Source organism: Hemitrygon akajei, chromosome 29 (assembly GCF_048418815.1).
Source record: "Hemitrygon akajei chromosome 29, sHemAka1.3, whole genome shotgun sequence".
NCBI lineage: Eukaryota > Metazoa > Chordata > Chondrichthyes > Myliobatiformes > Dasyatidae > Hemitrygon > Hemitrygon akajei.
In genome coordinates this window covers 15958335-15979655 of record NC_133152.1, presented here as the reverse complement: position 1 = coordinate 15979655, position 21321 = coordinate 15958335, and the positions used below count along the sequence as shown (strand labels likewise).

Sequence of the window (21321 nt, the reverse complement as noted above, 5' to 3'; positions counted from 1 at the left end):
TTTCATCTGTCACCCCCTTGTCCTCCATTATTATTTCTCCAGTCTCATTTTCTAGTGGTCCTGTATCCACTCTCATGTTTGTTTTTTTACATACTTGAAAAAGCTTTTACTATCCACTTTGATATTGCTTGCTAGTTGCTTTCATATTTCATCTTTTCCCTTCTAATGATTCTTTTTGTTGCCCTCTGTAGGTGTTTTAAAGCTTCCCAATCCTGTATCTTCCTGCTAATTTTTGCTTTGTTGTATGCCCTCTCGTTAGCTTTGAACCCCTTGTCAGCTGTAGATGTATTATTTTGGCATTTAATTATTTCTTTATTTTTGGAATACATCTATTCTGAACCTTCCTCATTCCCCCCACCCCCAGAAACTCACACCATTGCTGCTCTGCTGTCATCCCTGCCAGCATCTCCTTCCAATTTACTTTGGCCAAACTCCTCTCTCATACCACTGTAATTTTATTTACTTAGCTGAAATACTACTACTTCAGACTTTACATTCTCCCTATCAATATTCAAGTTGAACTCAATCATATTGTGAGCACTAGCTCCCAAGGGCTTTTACCTTAAGCTCCTTAATCACCTCTGGTTCAATTACATAACACTTGATACAGTATAGCTAATCCTCCAGTAGGCATACAACAAACTGCTCTAAAAAACCATCTAGTAGGCATTCAACAAACTCATTCTCTTGAGATCCATTACCAACCTGATTTCCCCAATTGACCTGAATGTTAAAATCTCCCATGGCTATCACAACTTTGCTTTTTTGACACACCTTTTCTATTTCTGGTTGTAATTCGTGGTCTACATCCCAGCTACTGTTGGGAGGCCTGTATATAACTTCTTTCAAGGTCCTTTTACCCTTGCAGTTTCTTAAATCAACCCACAAAGATTCAGCATTTAAGGTGGAGTTTGATAGATTCTTGATTAGTCAGGGCATGAAGGGATACAGGGCGAAGGCAGAAGATTGGGGGTGAGAGGAAAAATGGATCAGCCATGATGAAATGGCAGAGAAGAATTGATGGGCCAAATGGACTAACTGCTCCTATGTCTTATGGTCTTTTATAATTTTTCTTGCAACAAGAAATATGTTTTCTTTAGGTTTATTGACAGTTTAATAAATTGAACACAAACCTTCTCACTGCATAAGTCATAATTGTGACTTCCCCTTGGAAAGTGGACCAACTATCTGCATCTTTAACATGTGTTTAAAAGGAACAGCAAGCACTTTCCAGATTTCTTTTAAACTTATTGATCCTGAATGTATTTGCCCTAGGTTCAATAGTTTTCCACTGCCTATAGAGAAAAAAAAAATCAGGACATTGATGTAGTCAGCTAACTTCAATATCTGATCAAAAGTAACCCCCAAATATTGACAATGGGGTAATAACCACATTAGCGATGTTAGAGGAAAGCAGTAAGATATTCTCTCGTGACTAAATGCATTGCCTGATCAGGCAAAAATCAGAATGTTGTTGGTTTGACTAATCTTGATATCTGCAGAAGATAGTCTTATTTCACATTCCTGCTTGTGCAATTTATGGGCCTAGAGCTTATTATCTTAGGATGTGATAAGTGACTTTAAGTGCAAATCCTCCAACTCTATATTAAGATCTACTTTTCAAAAATTAAAATGGCAAATTCATATTTCCTTCAAATCTATCACTTATAATTTCTATTTTTAGTAGAAAGTTATCTTAACTCTCACTGAATGCAAACCTTTCAACATCAAATAGTATGTGGTCCTAAAAGATTAATGAGAATAGATGCCCATCAAAACTTGTGTTCTCTTTCATATTAGCAATGAAAGGACTTATCTCAAAATCCAGTGATTATCCTTCCTTACAGTGGGTACAGCATTTGACTTATGTCCTAAATGTATTGAGAATGTGATCCATTTTTGGCTGGTCAAAAACCCATCACCTATGGAGCCAGCAGAGACTTCATTATCGTAGAACATAATTAAGGTGCCCTGCACTGACAATCATTGCTTGATCACCACAAGTATGGTTTGGTGATATTCTAGTGTTCAGGGGAAGTATACCAGGTTATCTCAGCAGTAACCAAGATTCATTTTGCTCCAAAATACATATTTAACTAGCAATGTACACTACAATATAAAATATGACAGAGAAGAGTTAGTTCAGTTTTTTTTTCATTTATTCTTCTCTTGAAGATCCAACTTTGTTTGGGTTTTGGCATTTGTAAATAAATTTCAAAATACATCATTTAAAAAACACTGCCTCCATTCATCAAGTAATAACAAAGTTATTAATATCCAGCCAATGGCCTTTAATAGCTATCAGCATGATTAGGTCATGTTTAAACATACAAAAATATTTTGCACTCTTTGCATGTAAAGTGATACAAAAACTTGTCTAGCTTCAAATCTCAATATAAACAGAGTGTGAGCCACAGAGGAAGAGTCCATATACATCACGAGCACTTCAGACCATGGGCTTTTGTATGTCCATATTTATTATTTTAATCAGGCTTGAACATATTGGTGTTATTATCCTATAAGAAAAAGTGCACACTTATCGGTGATGTGCTCACCAATGACAAACCTGAAATGTGTTGCTCTGGTCTACCTGCAAGATTGTCGGATTTGAACAGAGGTTTGTGCTACAGTGCCTTGCCAGATTATAATTCAACTACAAATTTCCACCTCATTTCATCTGATATGGTTGACTGTCAACTGGAGTGCGACAATCCCACCCTTTGAAGATTAATACTTCTTCAGGAACAAGTTAAGTTCATTTACAACCTACATCTCATAGCACTATTTGACATAATGGAACATGCAAAACTAATGTTCCAAAGGAGAAATGGAGCCAGGACACAAGTGTTAAAAGGTAAAGAAACCAGAGGTATCACAAAGTGGAGAGCTGTACAAAGAATGGTCTTCTCAGGTGGCACACAAATCGCTCAAGAACATGATGAAAGGAGTAAGACAAACAAGGCAAGTTGAGAAGAACACTCAGTGAAATTTAGCTGAAGGATTTAAAAAGTTAAGGAAATAAAGACCAAAGTAGAAACAAAAGAAGGCAGGAATTTTGATATTGCATTAGGGAAGTCAATTACTTAAGATTAGGGCTTGAAAGAGACAAAGTGCAGAAGGCTGGATAGGTTGCATTGTACATAACCCATCTGATAATCTATTTTCATTATTTTAATTTTTTTTTTTAAAAGGAAGCAAGATTACTTACTGAAACAAGAGTAGGACATTTTGAAATAAAAAGCAGCAAAGTGTTGCAATTTCATCCACAAGTGTTTTCCACCAATGTTTCAAGTAATCTCTTTGCTCTCGACTTAATTGCTAAAAAATATATTTCATTTTTGACAAGGCCTAACCATTTACTTACTATGCAGTGCCAGCATTTGTTTCATTAACATTCTTGGCAGCTAAATGGTGTTATCATTCAGTTAAAGCTAATCAGAAAGCAAAAACTGTTTCTCAGACCACAATAAGAAAATGAAAGTTACACAACTAATCAGTGGCTTAGTACAAAATGGAGGTTCTTATTATATGGAGGTTTTCAATATCCAGTTTGGAATTAATACAACAGATCTTTTAAAATCTCAACTGTACAAAAAGATCTTCATTTCTTTGGTTCATCCTTAGTGATTAATGGAAAACAAAGTGTAGTTAAACCGTAACAGAGAGTGGGGAAAGAAGGGGATTCCAGAAGAGGTCACACATTCCAAAAATGTCAGGGTACAAAACTTCATGACATGGGACTAAAGTGCTAAAACAAGTTCAGATACATTTCCTTATTTCATCAGAAGAAATGGGAGAGCGGGGATATTGAGAGCTTATACATTTACTGGCATCTCCATTTTTCTTTGCAATACAAATTTTAAATGTTACTGGAACAAGGTTGAGTCCTGCAATGAATTTTCAATGTTACTAATAGAAATAATTTAAGTTATATCTACAATACCGTTCCAGCATAGAAATGTTTACAACACTTCTTATACAAAGAAAGTGAATTGTCAATGGAAAATACAAGTTACAGCTTTAGATTTACTCAAATTATTATTAAACTTTTTAAAAAACAATGATACATGCACTTTGAGTACCATCTACAGCCAATTCATTTTTCCAACTGTCAACTGGTAACATTAGTGGCAGACAATACATTAGCTTGCTAGCATCAGGGGAGCTTTATGAGAAAGTCAAGCTCCATCCTAACTACCCTACATCCATTAGCCTCATCTTTCACTTTTATTACAGTTAGTATTTACAGGTGCCAGCAACTAACTTTCAACTGAGTTAAGGAGGAACAATAATGAACGACAACCTCAATATCCATCCAAGTGTGCACCATCCACAAAATGAATCATCAGGATCTGGACCATTCTCCCTTTCCAACACCAGTGCTGATGAAGGTAAAATTAAAGCACCTCTGACTAGGATCAGCCTGAATGGGTGCTATTCCTGGTGTGTGGAAATACCGATGTAGACTATGCATTTACCCACTTAATCATCTGGGGAAACATTACCAAAGAGAGATACAGACTATAGGCACTTGAGCCTCTAATTCAATTAAGTCAATCTCACTTAAGAAATGTTTTAATGGATCCTTGGAAGGTCATTATTAAAAGTAGATTGACTCCTCAAGAATCCACCCAGCCAAGTGCACAGCTCTAGGAATTGAATCCTGATGGTTTAAAGAGATGGAGCTAAACTTCTATAAATGCTGGCACCTATTAATGTGATATTCTAAGATGGCAACCCTACAAATCTCTTTCAGACCATGATTTGGGTTATCATTGGGCTTTGGATGTATATTGCTCCTGAATGGTCAAATGGTGCTCAATGGCAATTCATACAAAGTGTTCTGTTAATTGTGCAAGATTGCAGAACTGCTCTTTAATCCTGATTTAGGTCAGAGTTTCATCTATGTTCTTCAATTATAAATACTCAAATACAAAAAGACGATTAGCACTTTCAGCTATCAAAATCAATTTATAAAATTGGTACGGCTCAAGTCCAGTGAAGCACAGCTAGTATTCACTGTCACTATACACAGCTGCACATGCTCAGTGCTGCTTTTGAATTAAAAACACCGAAAGTAGCACATCAATTAGGAGACATTGAACAATGCATTAATTCACCTGCTGTTTGAATCCAACATAAAAACGCCCTATATAACTAATTTACATTGATCAATACAATGGATTGAAAATTACAGAATCTCGGTTTTGGTGCTATTTAAGCACTGGATGCAGATTAATCCCCTGAAGACTCCTGTATTTACATAGCATCCTCCCATTCGAGCATTTGTGGCACAAAGTACCTCAATCCAGTTTGGAATATGTTAAACTACTTCAATCCAGTTATTAATATTTTGAACTTATTTAACTCTAGGGCAAGAATGCAATCTGGCACATGCAGAAGGTCAATTTAGTAGATTTTAATCAATCAAGCCTCATTTGCAATTAATATGCAAACTAAAATTATGCAGTTACTAACAGAAAGCAGAAAAATGCTGCTTGGCTGTGCAAGGTAGAAACAACTCCTGTCAAGCACTGTGGTCTACGAAGAGGGATGGGAAATAGCAAGGAAGATTCAAAGCTTCCTTGTAGAGCCAACTGCCATGCCTCACTTAATAAAGCAAATTGTATTCTGGCCCCCTTTCCGACACTGACTACCGTTTTTTGTGGGCTTGGCCATTAATCACGTCAAACCCTGAAAGGTATTTTCAAAAACTCAAGATTATTCTTGTGCCTGAAACTGCAGTTGGTCAAACCCATTACAGTGCCACTTCCCCTTTGCACCCACAACCCTCCATCACCAGTTCTGAACCCCACCTGTGTGGTTTAAAATTAAATCCAGAAAGTACAGATGGTAAAAAGAATTTTGATTACAAAAGCACATAAGTATAAGATGCATTCTGGCTTTGGAATTGCTATCACACCCTGAAAATGGATCTTTTTAAAATACCCTTTATGAAATGTAACTTAAAATTCCAAAAAATAACAAAATCAAAAATGTCACTGAAAAATCTAATGACTGATGTCTTTTCAAAAGGTGCACAAATTACTCCCAGTTCTAAAAGCCTGAGCAAATTAAATTGTTGAAAACATAGCAACACACACAAAATGCTGGAGGAACTCAGCAGGCCAGGCAGCATCTATGGAAAAGAGTACAGTCAACGTTTTGGGCCGAGACCCTTCAGAAGGACTGGAGAAAAAAAGATGAAGAGTAGATTTAAAAGGTTGGGGGGGGGGGGGGGGAGGAGGGGAGAGAGAAACACAAGGTGATAGGTGAAACCAGGAGGGGGACGGATGAAGTAAAGAGCTGGGAAATTTATTGGTGGAAGATACAGGGCTAGAGAAGTGGGAGCCCATAGGAGAGAACAGAAGGCCATAGAAGAAAGAAATGGAGGGAGGATCACCCGATAGAGGTGATGCGCAGGCAAGGAAATAAGGTGAGAGGGAAAAGGGGATGGGGAATGGTGAAGGAGACTGGGATGAGCCATTACTGGAAGTTCCAGAAATCAACATTCATGCCATCAGGTTGGATGCTACCCAGACAGAATACAAGGTGTACCTCCAATCTGAGTGTGGCCTCATCGCGACAGTTGAGGAGGCTCTGAATTGACATATTGGAATGGGAAGTGGAATTAAAATGGGTGGCCACTGGGAGATCCCATTTCTTCTGGCAAACGGAGTGCAGGTGGGTCTCCCAATCTACGTCGGGTCTCACCGATATACAGGAGGCCACACCTGGAGCACCAGACACAGTATATAACCCCAGCAGACTCACAGGTGAAGTGCTGTCTCATCTGGATGGACTGTTTGGAGCCTTGAATGGTAGTGGGGGAGGAGGTATAGGGGCAGGTGTAGCACTTGTTCTGCTTGCAAGGGCAAATACCAGCATTTTGTGTGCGTTGCTTGCATTTCCAGCATCTGCAGATTTTCTCTTGTTGTGTATTGAAAATATACAGTGGTTGATAAATGATGTTGAGGGTAAATGCACTTTTGTGCTCTGGGACACAATTCATGCACAAAGGATTAAACTCAACGAAAGGCCATACGAAAATGCTGGAAACACCCACTAGGCTAGGCAGCATCTATAGAAAAAGAAACAAAAGTTAATGGTTCAAGTCTTAGAAAAAGGGGTTGCCAACATGAAAAATTAACTCTGTTCCTCTTTTCACAGATGCTTGTTAACCTGTTCAGTGTGTCCAGCATTTTCTACTTTAATTTTTGCATTTGTCACATTTGCAGTTTGAATTGTTTAGTAATGAAAGGCTAGATAACTATTGAAAATCCCTCATTTCTCACAGCTTCAATCTCAGAGACAAGTACAAAATAATTTATCATATCCAGCACCAAACATTGACCAGGAAGGAACAAAACCTTTAAACCAGCCAGCATACAACAACATTTATGTGATCTCAGCCTTTCCTGGGTTCAGCCTATTATACCAAAACCAGATTAACTCCTTACCCTCAGGAACAGCCTTAGGCCAAAGGTCAATACCATCAACCTGGGATGGGACTATCACCAACAGTGGCATATAAAATCAAAAGGCTACTTCGTGAACTAGAAGTTCTATGCACTTATATACATGTATAAAAACATTGAAGTCAGAGTGCAATGAATATATTATTGATTCCAGTCTTCAACTGTCAAAAGTCTTTGCCCTTACTGACTTGAAGCACTTTGTGTTCCTTTGCTACATGTATCTGTTATCACTTTACCCACCGCTAGACGTGAAGCTTTTCTGATCGGATTTACAAGACATTGACATACAAAAGCAGGGGAATCAAGGGCATTTACAACGTTATCTGAATGGAGAGTTTGCTACCTGACAAAGAGGGTTCTTACCAGCTGTACAATTTCACTTGGAGTAAAGTGCTTTACAATGTGATTGCAGTAAAACAAATTAGTTCAAATTCCAATATTCTCTACAAGATTCCTTCAATGAACAATACTTTGTGCAACCCAAGACAATGAATGTCAGCTAAACATTCAATTGACAACAGATCCCGCCTTCACTTGTTACTCCCATCTCCCTCAAATACAAGTTTAAGGAAAACTACCACTGTCATTAATTACTGAAAAATAAATTTTAAGTATATTATAATTAATCTGTGCCCCTGAAGGCCATAAATATGATACAAATCATCCACAATTGTACTATAGATGAGATTTTATTCTTCATTTGATATGAAATTATTAATACTTTTGATAAAAGCAGCATTGACAATTATTCAGATTAGGGACCAGCTGAAAAAGAAATCTAAATGCAAACCATACCTTGATTTAGATTTGTGGTTTAGCACCATTAACAGGGTCAGGATTGGGATTGCTTTTCCTAGTCAAATTTCAGTGAAAATTGGCATCACATAGAAGGACGGAGAAGAATTAAAGTGAAACTGCTTCCTCTTTAAAGAAGAAGCAGCCTGAACACCTTGTTTCTTTTGGAGTGAAATTCATTTGTACTTTCTTTAAAAACATTATCTAATCTTAAAAGGCAGAATAGTCTTTAAAAGAGAAAAAAAAAATTACCAACCAGAGCAGAACTGAGCTCAAAAATATCATTTTTATAAATGAAAGATACAATGTATCATATGATGCACCATTTCATCATTGAATTTAACAAGTGCAAAATTCACACATAGATCTGATGACACAGAAGTAAACCAGGTTGCCTTGACTGTTCCACTGAGGTTGTTTCACTTCATGCAAACTCAGATCCCCTCCCTGGAGTGCAGTTTTTGCCACGCTTAAATCATAAAGGGCATAACAAGGAATGCCTCAAGTGACCATTAGCAGAAACCTTATTCAATGTCACCATAGCCTGTGTTGATGCAAATTCCGACTGAGGACGGACCGGACATCTGATGTGAACCTGGAAGGTGCAGGAAAGAAAAATTAATTGAAAGCACAAGCATTTCTAATTATTTATCCCTCCAAAGCTCACTTCACTGAGATAGGCGTGGACATTTTTCCCAAGTGCAGGAGACGAGAGGAGTGACTTTTTTTGGAGGTTTATAAAATCATGAGGGGCACAGATAAAGTGAATAGCCACAAACTTTTCCCCCCAGGACCTGGACGAAGGGTCTCGGCCCGAAATGTCGACAGCGCTTCTCCCTTATAGATGCTACCTGACCTGCTGTGTTCCACCAGCATTTTGTGTGAGCAACTGATGACGTTATTGAGTGTTTTGTAGACAGTCACCCGTTCGGGGAGAGCGCGAGTAAAACAGAATGGTGTCTGCCAGGAAAGTACAAACCCCATTTCCAGAAAAGTTGGGATATTTTCCAAAATGCAATAAAAACAAAAATCTGTGATATGTTAATTCACGTGAACCTTTATTTAACTGACAAAAGCACAAAAGAAAAGATTTTCAATAGTTTTACTGACCAACTTAATTGTATTTTGTAAATATACACAAATTTAGAATTTGATGGCTGCAACACACTCAACAAAAGTTGGGACAGAGGCATGTTTACCATTGTGTTACATCACCTTTCCTTTTAATAACACTTTTTAATTGTTTTGGAACAAAACTACTAATTGTAGTAGATTTGCAATTGGAAATTTTGTCCATTCTTGCTTGATATAAGACTTCAGCTGCTCAACAGTCCGTGGTCTCCGTTGTCTGATTCTCCTCTTCATGATGCACCATACATTTTCAATAGGAGATAGATCAGGACAGGTAGCAGGCCAGTCAAGCACACGCACTCTGTGTTTACAAAGCCACGCTGTTGTAGCCCGTGCAGAATGTGGTCTGGCATTGTCCTGCTGAAATAAGCATGGACGTCCCGGGAAGAGACGTCGCCTTGATGGCAACATATGTCTCTCTAAAATCCTAATATGCGGCTCAGAGTCAATGGTGCCTTCACATACATGCACCCCCATACCATCACAGATGCTGGCTTTTGCACCTTTCGCTGATAACAATCAGGATGGTCGTTTTCATCTTTGGCACGGAGAACTCAATGCCTGTTTTTTTCCGAAAACTAGCTGAAATGTGGACTCATCTGATCACATCTGATCACAGCACACAGTTCCACAGTCTTTCAGTCCAGAGAACTTGCCGGCGTTTCTGCATAGAATTGATGTATGGCTTCCTCCTTGCGTAATACAGTTTCAAGTTGCATTTCTGGATGCAGCGACGGACTATGTTAAGTGACAATGGCTTTCCGAAGTACTCCCGAGCCCAGGTGGCTATAATTGTCACAGTAGCATGACGGTTTCTTAGGCAGTGCCGCCTGAGGGCTCGAAGATCACGCGCATTCAACAGCGGTTTCCGACCTTGCCCTTTACGCACGGAGATGTCTCTGAATTCTCGGAATCTTTTCACAATATTATGTACTGTAGATGTTGAAAGACCTAAATTCTCTGCAATCTTGCGTTGGGAAATGTTCCTTTTGAACTGACTAACAATTCTCTCATGAATTTTGGCACAAAGGGGTGAGCCACGGCCCATCCTTGCTTGCAAAGACTGAGCCTTTGATGGACGCTACTTTTATACCCAGTCATGATACCTCACCTGCTACCAATTAGCCTGCTTAATGTGGAGTCTTCCAAACCGGTGTTACTTGAATATTCTGTGCACTTTTCAATCTTATTTTAACTCTGTCCCAACTTTTGTTGAGTGTGTTGCAGCCATCAAATTCTAAATTTGTGTATATTTACAAAATATAATTAAGTTGGTCTGTAAAGCTATTGAAAATCTTTTCTTTGTACTTTTGTCAGTTAAATAAGGGTTCATGTGAATTAACATATCACAGATTTTTGTTTTCATTGCATTTTGGAAAATATCCCAACTTTTCTGGAAACGGGGTTTGTAGATAATTCAAGAGACCTTGGGGCTCCTCAGCCTCCAATAAGTATTCAGTTCAGAGTAAAGCTGGGGGAATAATTGTTTCCCCTGAAGAGTGTGCCATGTTACCACTGCATAGAGAAAAGGTTCAAAGGAGTAAATATTTTTTCCATGGTTAGGGGAACTGTTTTGTGGTTGAAGAAAGTTCTGGATGGGAGAAACTGGATACGCAGTATCAATAATATAGGCAGCAAAAAGGAGGATTTTCAGGTCCCAGTTCAGGTTCTACTACAACGAAACAGCAAAGAGTTTCAAAACCAGCATGTCAGTAAGGCAGAAAACTCCTGATTATTCCCTGTACCGTCCACCTCAACCGCACAAGTGCACGCATACAGAAATGGGAAAATAGCAGAAAATGCACAGCTGGAATGATGATGCTGGAAGGAAGTATCAATGCTCCTACCAATGCTTCTGGGACCTGCTCAAGCCAGGGCCCCACGAAAGATGTAGGACCAATGATCTCAGAAGATGATGAACTGGTGCTCTTTGGGGGTGGGGGGGGGGGGGGGGAGGTTAAGATTTAAAACTAATTTTGCAGGGGGATGGCACAAAAAAAGTAGGAATGAAAACAGCAATGAAAGAGTCCAAAAGCAACAAATAATCTGCCGGAGGTAGGTCAGGCAAGATCCATGGAGGAGATGGACAGTTGGTTTCGAGTCCAGACCATTCATATGGTTTGAGAGCAGAAGGAAATATAAAGAGGTGGGTGGGATGGGTCTGATAGGACTACTCTGCTGGGAGCTGGCATAAACCTGATGGATCAAGTGGCCTTCTTTTATGTTGTAATAAGATAGAAAGAATCTGTTCGGAAAGATCAAGCAGTATTCACTGTATTAAAGGCACTGTGACTATTATGAGTACTGGACTTCCTAACCAACTGATCTCCCTCCCTATCATCCTCAACACGAGTGCCACCCCTCCTCCCTAGGGCTGTGTGCTGAGCCCATTGCTGTACACTCTACTCACACAAGACTACACAGCCAACCGCCTGGGTAATCATATTGTCAAGTTCACCGATGACACGACAGTGCTGGGGTCATCACCAACAATGAGACAGCCTACAGAGGGGAGGTGGAAGAGCTCGATGCCTGGTGCAAGGCAAATAAACTCTTTCTCAGTGTCAACAAGGCAAAGGAGATGGCCATTGACTTCAGGAGAACTTGCACCACTCACACCCACCTTTGCATTGGTGGCACAGCAGTAGAAACTGCGAGCAGTTTAAAATTCCTTGGAATGCACATCTCGTACAACTTCTCATGGTAACAGTACACATCCTGCACAAATCAGGAAAGTTCACCAATGCCTCTGGTTTCTGAGGAGACTGGAGAGAGCTAGACAATGCACATCTATACTCACGTCCTTCAGTAGAGAGCATCCTAACAAGCTGCATCAGTACATGGTACAGAAACTGAACTGCGGCAGACAGAAGGCTCTAAAACGGGTAGTCAAAACTGCTCAACAAACCACTGGCACCAGCCCACTCGCCATCGAGGATATTTATATAATATCTTATATAGATATCTGATGTATTAATATTTATTGTTTTTATTATTATTGCGTTCTTTATCTTATTATGGTTTTTTGTGCTGTTTTAGATCCAGAGTAACAATTATTTTGTTTTCCTTTACACTCGTGTACTGGAAATGATAATCTTGAATGTTTGAATGCTTTAAGCTTCCAGCTGGTGAGGAGGAAGGCTGCAGAGGAACTACAGAGACCTGTAAAACCCTCAGAGCACCGATAATGGGAAACTTTAACTGTTCAAATACAGACTGAGATAGCAGAATTTTAAAAAAAATGGTAAGGAGGCTCTGAAATGTGTTCAGAAGGATATTATTGATCAGCTTCTGCTCCAATAAGGAAGTGGTATTGGATTTAGTTCTGTAATTATCAATTTGAAGGGGGTGGGAAGAGAGAGAGAGGAGGAGGAGGAAGAGGAGGAGACCTAGGAAAGAACAATTATAATAGTATTACGCTAAGAATAGATATGTTAATGAATATAGATAATTCCAAGGTTTAAAAAAGACAATTAAATAAAAGGCAATTTCACTGAGAACAAATCTAGGGAAAGTTGGCATCAGAGCTTGTCAGGCATTAAGTGAATGATTTTTTCCAGCTTGGTATGTTCCCCTGCAGATAAAGGGAATTGGATGAGCAAGAAGCTAAAGTAGAACATCAAGTAAGATGGAAACTGAACTGTTTGCCAAGAGTTCAGAAAGAAGAGAGCCCTAATAAAACGTCCGCATGAAAATTAGAAGGAGCTAGAATGAAAAGTGGTGGGCCAATCAATGACAAAAGCAAGATGTAAATTTCTCCTTTAGTCTCCGACTGGTACACAACTACCCTTTCTAGCTTCTTCCAATTCTCATACTAATTTTTTGAGGGCTCACTTTCATGGATACGAAGAGCATGGCCAAAATACTAAATGAAGACTTTCCATAGCCTTCATTAAAGAAAATGTTCGGACAAAAGATGTAGTTAAGATTTTGAATGAACTAAAAGCTGGTAGAAGGACTAGAAATGCTTGTTGCAATTTGAAGGGATTAACCACCTGTCCAGATGGGATAAAATCCTGGGTTTTAGAGGGAAGGAAAAGAGAAAATTGTAGAGGCTCTGGCAAAAATCTTCCAAACATTACAGATTTACGATGATACCTGAAGACTGGAAAATTACAAATATTAAATCTTTGTTTAAAAAAATAATATGCAGGGATAAACCTAGTAATTGCAGACCAATCTATTTATCCTTTGTGGGAAGAATTCTAGAAATAAATTAGGCCCATTTTTAGATTAATTAGTGGTAGCTGGCATGGATTTGTTAAAGGCAATTTATGTCTAATCAAATTTGATTATTGTCTTTTGACAGAGAAGTGACAAAGGGCCAATAGTAGTGAGGTGCTGGAGGCAACATACACAAAAATGCTGAAGGAACTTGGGAGGTCGAGCAGCATATACAGTAGGAATTTAATAGCTAACTTTTGGGCCAAGACCCTTAATAAGGTGCCTGATGTGGTTAATAGGGAATAAAAGAGAATGTAGCAGCATCGATAAAAAACTGGTCAAGTAACAGGAAACAGTAGCCATCATGACAGTATATTTTTGATCAGAGAACTATAGAATTCCCCTGGGTTCTGTACAAAGTCTCGACTTTCCTTAATAAATGTTAATGATTTAGATTTGGGTTTAGAGAGTGCAATTTCCAAATATGCAGATGATGAGAAGGCATAATAAACTATGCGGAGGATAATCAAAGACTAAGCAGACACTGAGAGCTGATGAAGTGGGTGGATAGGTGACAGATGAAATTTAATGTTGAGAAATGCGTGGTGTTGAGCACAATTCTAAAAAGGGAGCAAGCACAGAGAAATCTGGGGTGTATACGTGCAGAGTTCATTGAAAGCAGCAGGGTAGGGTTTAGAAAATGATTTATAAACATATGCGCCTATATATACACACACACACACACACATGATCCTGGTCTTAGAGGCATTAAGTACATGTATAAAGGGGATCACAAATTTTTACTAAACAGTGGTTTGGTAACAAATGAAGTATCATGTCCAGTTTCCAGTACCGCTCTTTCAGAAAGATATGAAAAGCTCTGATGAGCAGAAATGATTTACCAAAATGATTACATGGATGAGGAATTTTTGGTTATGTGAAGAAACCTGGGGGTGTTCTCATCAGAACCGAGGTTACAAGGACCTCTAACAAAAAGTATTTAATATCATGAAGGATGTGCATAGAGCAGGTCATGCAAAGCTGTTCTCTTCAGCAGAGGGATCAAGAACCAGGTGACACAGAGCAACAATTATTGACAAAAGAACCAACACTGACAAGTGGATGGGGCTATTAACACATCATAGAGAGAGATGGTGGAAGATACCAATAATAGTATTCAAAATATCATGAAAAATTTCTGAATGAATAAAAATTATAGGGCCATATGGAATGGCAAGGACTGGGACTGGGTGGACAGTGGGTATGAAATTAGAGAGGCCAAATTGTGTCATTTTGTGCAGCAACCATTCTGTAGTTCCACACTGAGGAGGAACTAAATTCTCACTGAAATGCCTGCAGGCATTCGGTACCTACTACCATTTCAGACAATGCCCATACATTTAGGTTCAGTGGGGAACCAAACAGGAATGTTGGGGAAGAAACATCTACTTCCATAAGTGGACTGGGTCACCTCAACATGCACGGCACAGATCAACAATGAAAATTTAGCAGCAACTCTAATTCAGTAGGAAATGCTGATGTGACTAAGGTTAGACAAATTAGGTTGAAAGAGGTCCTCGTGAAGCATGTGAGTCTGGGTCTGTGTTGTAAATTCTACAATTCATCCTTTAGTGCCAGAGTTGAAGAACCAACTGCTGGATGTTTTGATACAATGGGTGGTGGAGGGCGGGTGAGGGGACAGTATATCAACAAAACTTAGTTTAACTAATACAGCACAGACCTGCAATTGAACCTATATCTACCTTAGGCAGTAGAGTTTTAATACATTAAAGTCTTCTCCACTTTCGAAACTACTACATGTGATATTATTAGCTCAAATGTTGACATAAGGAACACAAAATAGATTAAGAATACTTTGAACAATCTCTTGGAAAGCCATGCAAATAAATTCACAATTATTAAATAACTGTTAAAGTGAAAGCAAAACCTATCAGTTGAGGGTAGAACAAAAATCAAAACATCTGGTACTTCAGAATTCAGAGTCAACCTACCTTAATGCATCAAGCATAGGTAAAAGGTTTAATAAAGCTGTATCTCCAGGATCACTGAACCAGGATTTGATAGGAATAGCATTATCTGCGAAAGTGGAAATGAAACAAAAACAGGAGAAACATAACTTTACTCCCATGTTACTTTACTCCTGATGAAGGGTTTCAGCCTGAAACATCGTTATTACCTCCTCCCATAGATGCTGTCTGGCCTGCTGAGTTCTGCCAGCATTTCATGTTTTTTTTGGAAACATAACTTTCCCAGCTAAACAAGGCAACGGCAAAGTGTTCTCTTCTGTACAGCAGATAATCACACTTTTGCTATCTAAATGTAATATCCCCTCAGCACCTTCCTATATATTCACAAGTTCCACTCATTTTAATGTAAGTAATGTAGGAACAACCTCAACACTATCACTTGTCAAAATATATTTCATTTTGTAAATCCATGTTGACATTAACCAACTTTATTACTGACCTGATATTATTTCTTTATTAATAGATTCCAACATTTTCTTCTTACTTAAGTCAGGTGAACAGGTTTATAATTTCCTACTTTTTTTCCCTCTTCTGCTACCTTAAATAGTGATGTTATATTTGCTACCTTAAAATCTGTTGGAACTTTTCCAAAGTCCAAGGAATTTCGGAATGTAACAATTGTGCATTCCCCTCCTTCAAATTACAAGTCAGAGTTATTCAGTATGAAAACAGGCCTTTGACCCAACTCGTCCATTCCAATTGCCTAGTGAGCTAGTCCCATCTGCCTGCAAGTGGCCCATAGCCCTCCAACTTTCCAGTGAGTTAGTCCTATCTGCCTGCAATTGCCCTCTAAACCTCACCTATTCATGTACTTATCTAAATGGCTTTTAAATGTTACTAATGTGACCGCCTCAACCACAGTTTCTAGCAGCTCATCCCACATATACATGACCCTTTTCTGAAGAAACAGGACCTGATGTCCCTTTGCAATCTCTTGCCTCTGATTTTAAACCTATACCCTCTTGCTTAGTACAGCCTCCCGGGGTGAGGGGGGGGGGGGGGAAGAAAGACTATTACTTTCACCTTGTCTATACCTCTCATAATCTTTTTTATAGAATGTAGAAATTTACAGCATATTACAGGCCCTTCGGCCCAAAATGTTGTGCCAACCATGTAACCTACTCTAGAGACCACCTAGAATTTCCCTAGCGTATAGCCCTCTATTTTTCTAAGCTCCATGTACCTGTCTAAGAGGCTCTTAAAAGACTCTATTGTATTGATAAACTTCTATCAGGTCTCCCCTGAACCTCTGATGCTCTGGAAAAAGTAAACCAAATATGTCAAAAATCTTCTTGCATCCTCCAATCTCTCTTCTGCACCCTCTCTAAAGCCTTCACATCCAGGTCCTGAGACTTAATTGCTTCAGACTCATTAATATCTCTATTAGTCATCTTTTAACTAATGTTAATATCCTTCATTTGTTATTTACTATATTCATGCAGTTTTCCACCGTTTATAGAGTTTACTGTTTCCTTCAACAAAATGGTCCTTGAATATGTCATTTCCTGATTTAATTTCTTACAATCTGGCCTAATGTTTCTGGCTAGTACAGGCTCATATTCTATTTTTCCCTTCCCTATTAATGCTTTCTTGCTGTTTTGCTGAAATGTTGCCTCATGCTAAATACTTTGGGGCGAGAGTTACAAACCTCTTCCTTTGATCTAATATTTTCTTTTAACTTCTCATGTTTGCCACAGTGAGACCACTTTTGGGTGTTTTGTCTTAAAGGAGGATATACATCTATCATAATCTATATACAATTCTTGAAAATTAGCCACATCTGATTTACTGTTGCACATTTTAGGTGTAGTTTCTCAATCTCTCACGGCCTATTCACAACTCATCCTTTTTGCAATTTGCTATCTGTAGTCACTCAGAGTTAAGCCCTAAGCTTTAGACTAAACTGAACCACTTTTCAATTTTTATATGAAATTCTTTATTATAATCACCCTTCCCCAAAGGCCACTTAACTACCAGGTCATCAATTAATCTTTTTTCATTACACAATACTCTATCCAAAATAGCCTGCTCCCTTGACGATTCCTCAATATACTGTACTAGAAAACCAATTCATCCTCCACCTATTTGAACTGCTAATTTGATTTAACTTCTCTATGCCAACTAATGATTATTATAATACCTCTGTTTAACTCACCTCCAATTTGTACTATGGCCTGCTGGAGAAGGTGGAGATGCATGTACAACTCCCATCACTGTTTTCTGTCCCAGGTTGTTTCTTAGCTTCACTCCAATTTATCTTTCTGCATGATTTTCACAGTCAAATATCTTCACCTACACTGCCTTTATTCCATTGTTTAGTTTTAGGACCACCCTGCTCTTTTTCCATGATATCCACCTCTGCTATGTTATATGTTCTAGAATATTTAATTCCAAATCTTTGTCACTGCAACCACATCTAATTAATTGCTATTAAATTGTACACATCTATTTCTATATTCAGAATTAGCTCACTATCTGGTTTCAAACGCTACGTGCTTTCAGATAAGGAACCTTAGTTTTATCTTTCTACCATTTTTCCACTATTCTATTCTAATTGGAGGCCTACTTATATCATAGTCATAGAAAATTACAGCACAGAAATTGGCCCATCAGCCCATCTACTCCATGCCAAACCATTTAAACTGCTGACTCCAATCAACCTGTACCTGGACCAAAGCCTTCCGTACCCTTACCAACATGTACCTATCCAAACTTCTCTTAAAATATTGAAATCGAGCTCGCATGCACCGCTTACACTGGCAGCTTGTTCCACATTCTCATGAGCCTCTGAGTGAAAAAGTTTCCCCTCATGTTCCCCTTAAACTTTTCACCTTTCACCTTAGCCCATGACCTCTAGTTGTAGTCCCACCCAACCCCAGTGGGAAAAGCCTGCTTGCATTTACCCTATCTATACCCCTCATAAATTTGTATAACTCTATCAAATCTACCCTCAATCTTCTACATTCCAAAGTCCTAATCTATTCAATCTTTCTTTATAACTCAGGCCCATCAGTCTCGGGAACATCCTTTGAATTTTCTCTGTACTCTTTCAACCTTATTTACATCTTTCCTGTATTTACGTCTTTCCATTTGTATGCACGATCCCTTCTGACAGGCTCTGGTATTCATTATCCATTTTGCAATCTTGTATCATTGCCTTAGTTCTTTTCCCTTCCTGTCAAACCCATGAAAACTTCTTATTAATGTAAAATACTTCAATTACTGCATTTGACACACAAAAAGGAATTATCAAGTTTATGCCACCTATCCTCCAAACCTCACCTGGGTGTTTTACCAGTAACGAATAGTTGGCATTTATCATCTAGACTGAAGGCACATCGACATATGAAATATACTACAGTTAAAGGAGATCCCATACAGTAGCCTTTAAGAACCTTTTAAAAGGATACATGACTGGTTATGCAATGAGGATATATTTCTGGTGCTATCACTAAATACACTGCACTATTCCTTGGCAGGAAAAGCATGCACTAAAAATTATTCCACCTCCAGTCAAAGTCTTAAAAATCTGCTTCAATTTTATTGACTGACAATTAACGTTTAATCATCCAGAAACTTTGCACTCCTCAAATTTTCACATTTGAAACTCTAGAAGAGCACAACAGGAAAAGCTAAAAATGACTGAAGAATTATGAAGTTGCCATCTTACCTGGATGCCCCCTGTATGCACTTGGTGAATTATCTAATATTACAATGCTGGAGAGGTCGTTGTGAATGGCTGCAAGATCTTTCACGTAGCTGCCCAATTCAAGTGTACAATGCTATGCAAAAAAAAAATTTCAGAAATGTACAAGATTGCACTCAGTGTAATTTCTTTTTAAAAATGGATTAAACAAGCCATTTTCAATGTGTTTGTTTTTTTCATTCATGTCAACAGGCATTACTATCGCTCAATTGACACCATTTGTTACCTATCAATTCAGGCGAGCATCATTTAAAATAGAACAGGGATATGCTGCAAAGTTTCCTTTGTATGGCAACATTTTATAGACTCACACTTTTTAAATAATAACTTGCTGCTTTGACGATTCATCCAAAGTGGATTACCTAATATTTCCATTACATTCTGTCTGACATCTTCTCACTTAACCTACCTATACCCCTTTAAAGGCTCTGCGCACCCTCCACAGTAGCTGCCAACCCTTCTATCTTTGTAGCACAAGTTAACCTGACTATGATACACTCAAGCCCTCCATCCAAGTCAATACTAGAGGTTGAAAATAGTCAAGGCTCTAATACTTATCCCTATGGCCTAGTCAAAAATGATCTGTTAATATTGACCAAGTCTTCTGTTATTCCATATCCATATATTACCCTCAAACACTAAACCAGTGCATCTTTGCAAGTACCTTTCTGGAAAGAGAGATGCACTACAAACAATGGTTTCTCCTTAACCACCCTCTTTGTTAAATTCTCAAAGAAAAAATATATAAATATGAAAGGGAATTGTGTTTGACATATTCACGAGGGAGAGGGAGAGAATTATTTATTTATTTAATTGGAATCACAATTCCAATTTCATAAAATTATGTGACTTTGATCGATTGTTTTATGATTCTCTAAACTGTCCGACAATCTCAATAAGAGATTCCAGCATAATCAACTGACCTACAACACCCTGGTTTGTCTCTCTCATTACATTTGTAGCTTTCTGATCCTCTGAGACTTCTCCAGAGCCCAGAGAACTTTGGTAGATCATAACCAACAATCACCATCTCAGCAGTTAATAGACAATAGGTGCAGAAGTAGACCATTCGGCCCTTTGAGCCTGCACCGCCATTTTGAGATCATGGCTGATCATCTACTATCAATATCCGGTTCCTGCCTTGTCCCCATATCCCTTGATTCCCCTATCCATAAGATACCTATCTAGCTCCTTCTTGAAAGCATCCAGAGAATTGGCCTCCACTACCTTCCAAGGCAGTGCATTCCAGACCCCCACAACTCTCTGGGAGAAGAAGTTTTTCCTTAACTCTATCCTAAATGACCTACCCCTTATTCTCAAACCATGCCCTCTGGTACTGGACTCTCCCAGCATCTGGAACATATTTCCTGCCTCTATCTTGTCCAATCCCTTAATAATCTTATATGTTTCAATTAGATCCCCTCTCAATCTCCTTAATTCCAGCGTGTACAAGCCCAGTCTCTCTAACCTCTCTGCGTAAGACAGTCCAGACATCCCAGGAATTAACCTCGTGAATCTACGCTGCACTTCCTCTACAGCCAGGATGTCCTTCCTTAACCCTGGAGACCAAAACTGTACACAATACTCCAGGTGTGGTCTCACCAGGGCTCTGTACAAATACAAGAGGATTTCCTTGCTCTTGTACTCAATTCCCTTTGTAATAAAGGCCAACATTCCATTAGCCTTCTTCACTGCCTGCTGCACTTGCTCATTCACCTTCAGTGACTGATGAACAAGGACTCCGAGATCTCTTTGTATTTCTCCCTTACCCAACTCTACACCGTTCAGATAATAATCTGCCTTCCTGTCCTTACTCCCAAAGTGGATAACCTCACACTTATTCACGTTAAACGTCATCTGCCAAGTATCTGCCCACTCACCCAGCCTATCCAAGTCACCCTGAATTCTCCTAACATCCTCATCACATGTCACACTGCCACCCAGCTTAGTATCATCAGCAAATTTGCTGATGTTATTCTCAATGCCTTCATCTAAATCG

At 38.8% G+C, this 21321-nt stretch overlaps 1 protein-coding gene across 2 annotated transcripts in view; it reads right to left on the bottom strand.

Moving 5' to 3' along the window:
- Window positions 1-3501: 3501 nt before the first annotated feature.
- LOC140718243 (CTD nuclear envelope phosphatase 1-like) overlaps window positions 3502-21321 on the bottom strand; it is a 47506-nt gene continuing 29686 nt past the window's right edge. For both annotated transcript variants that reach the window (XM_073031741.1, XM_073031739.1), the window contains exons 6-8: window positions 19287-19398; window positions 15581-15665; window positions 3502-8868 (exon numbers count right to left, since the gene is read on the bottom strand). In XM_073031741.1, the coding sequence (XP_072887842.1) occupies window positions 8808-8868; window positions 15581-15665; window positions 19287-19398 (258 nt within the window). In that variant the 3' untranslated portion in view covers window positions 3502-8807. The remainder of the gene's footprint in view (window positions 8869-15580; window positions 15666-19286; window positions 19399-21321) is intronic.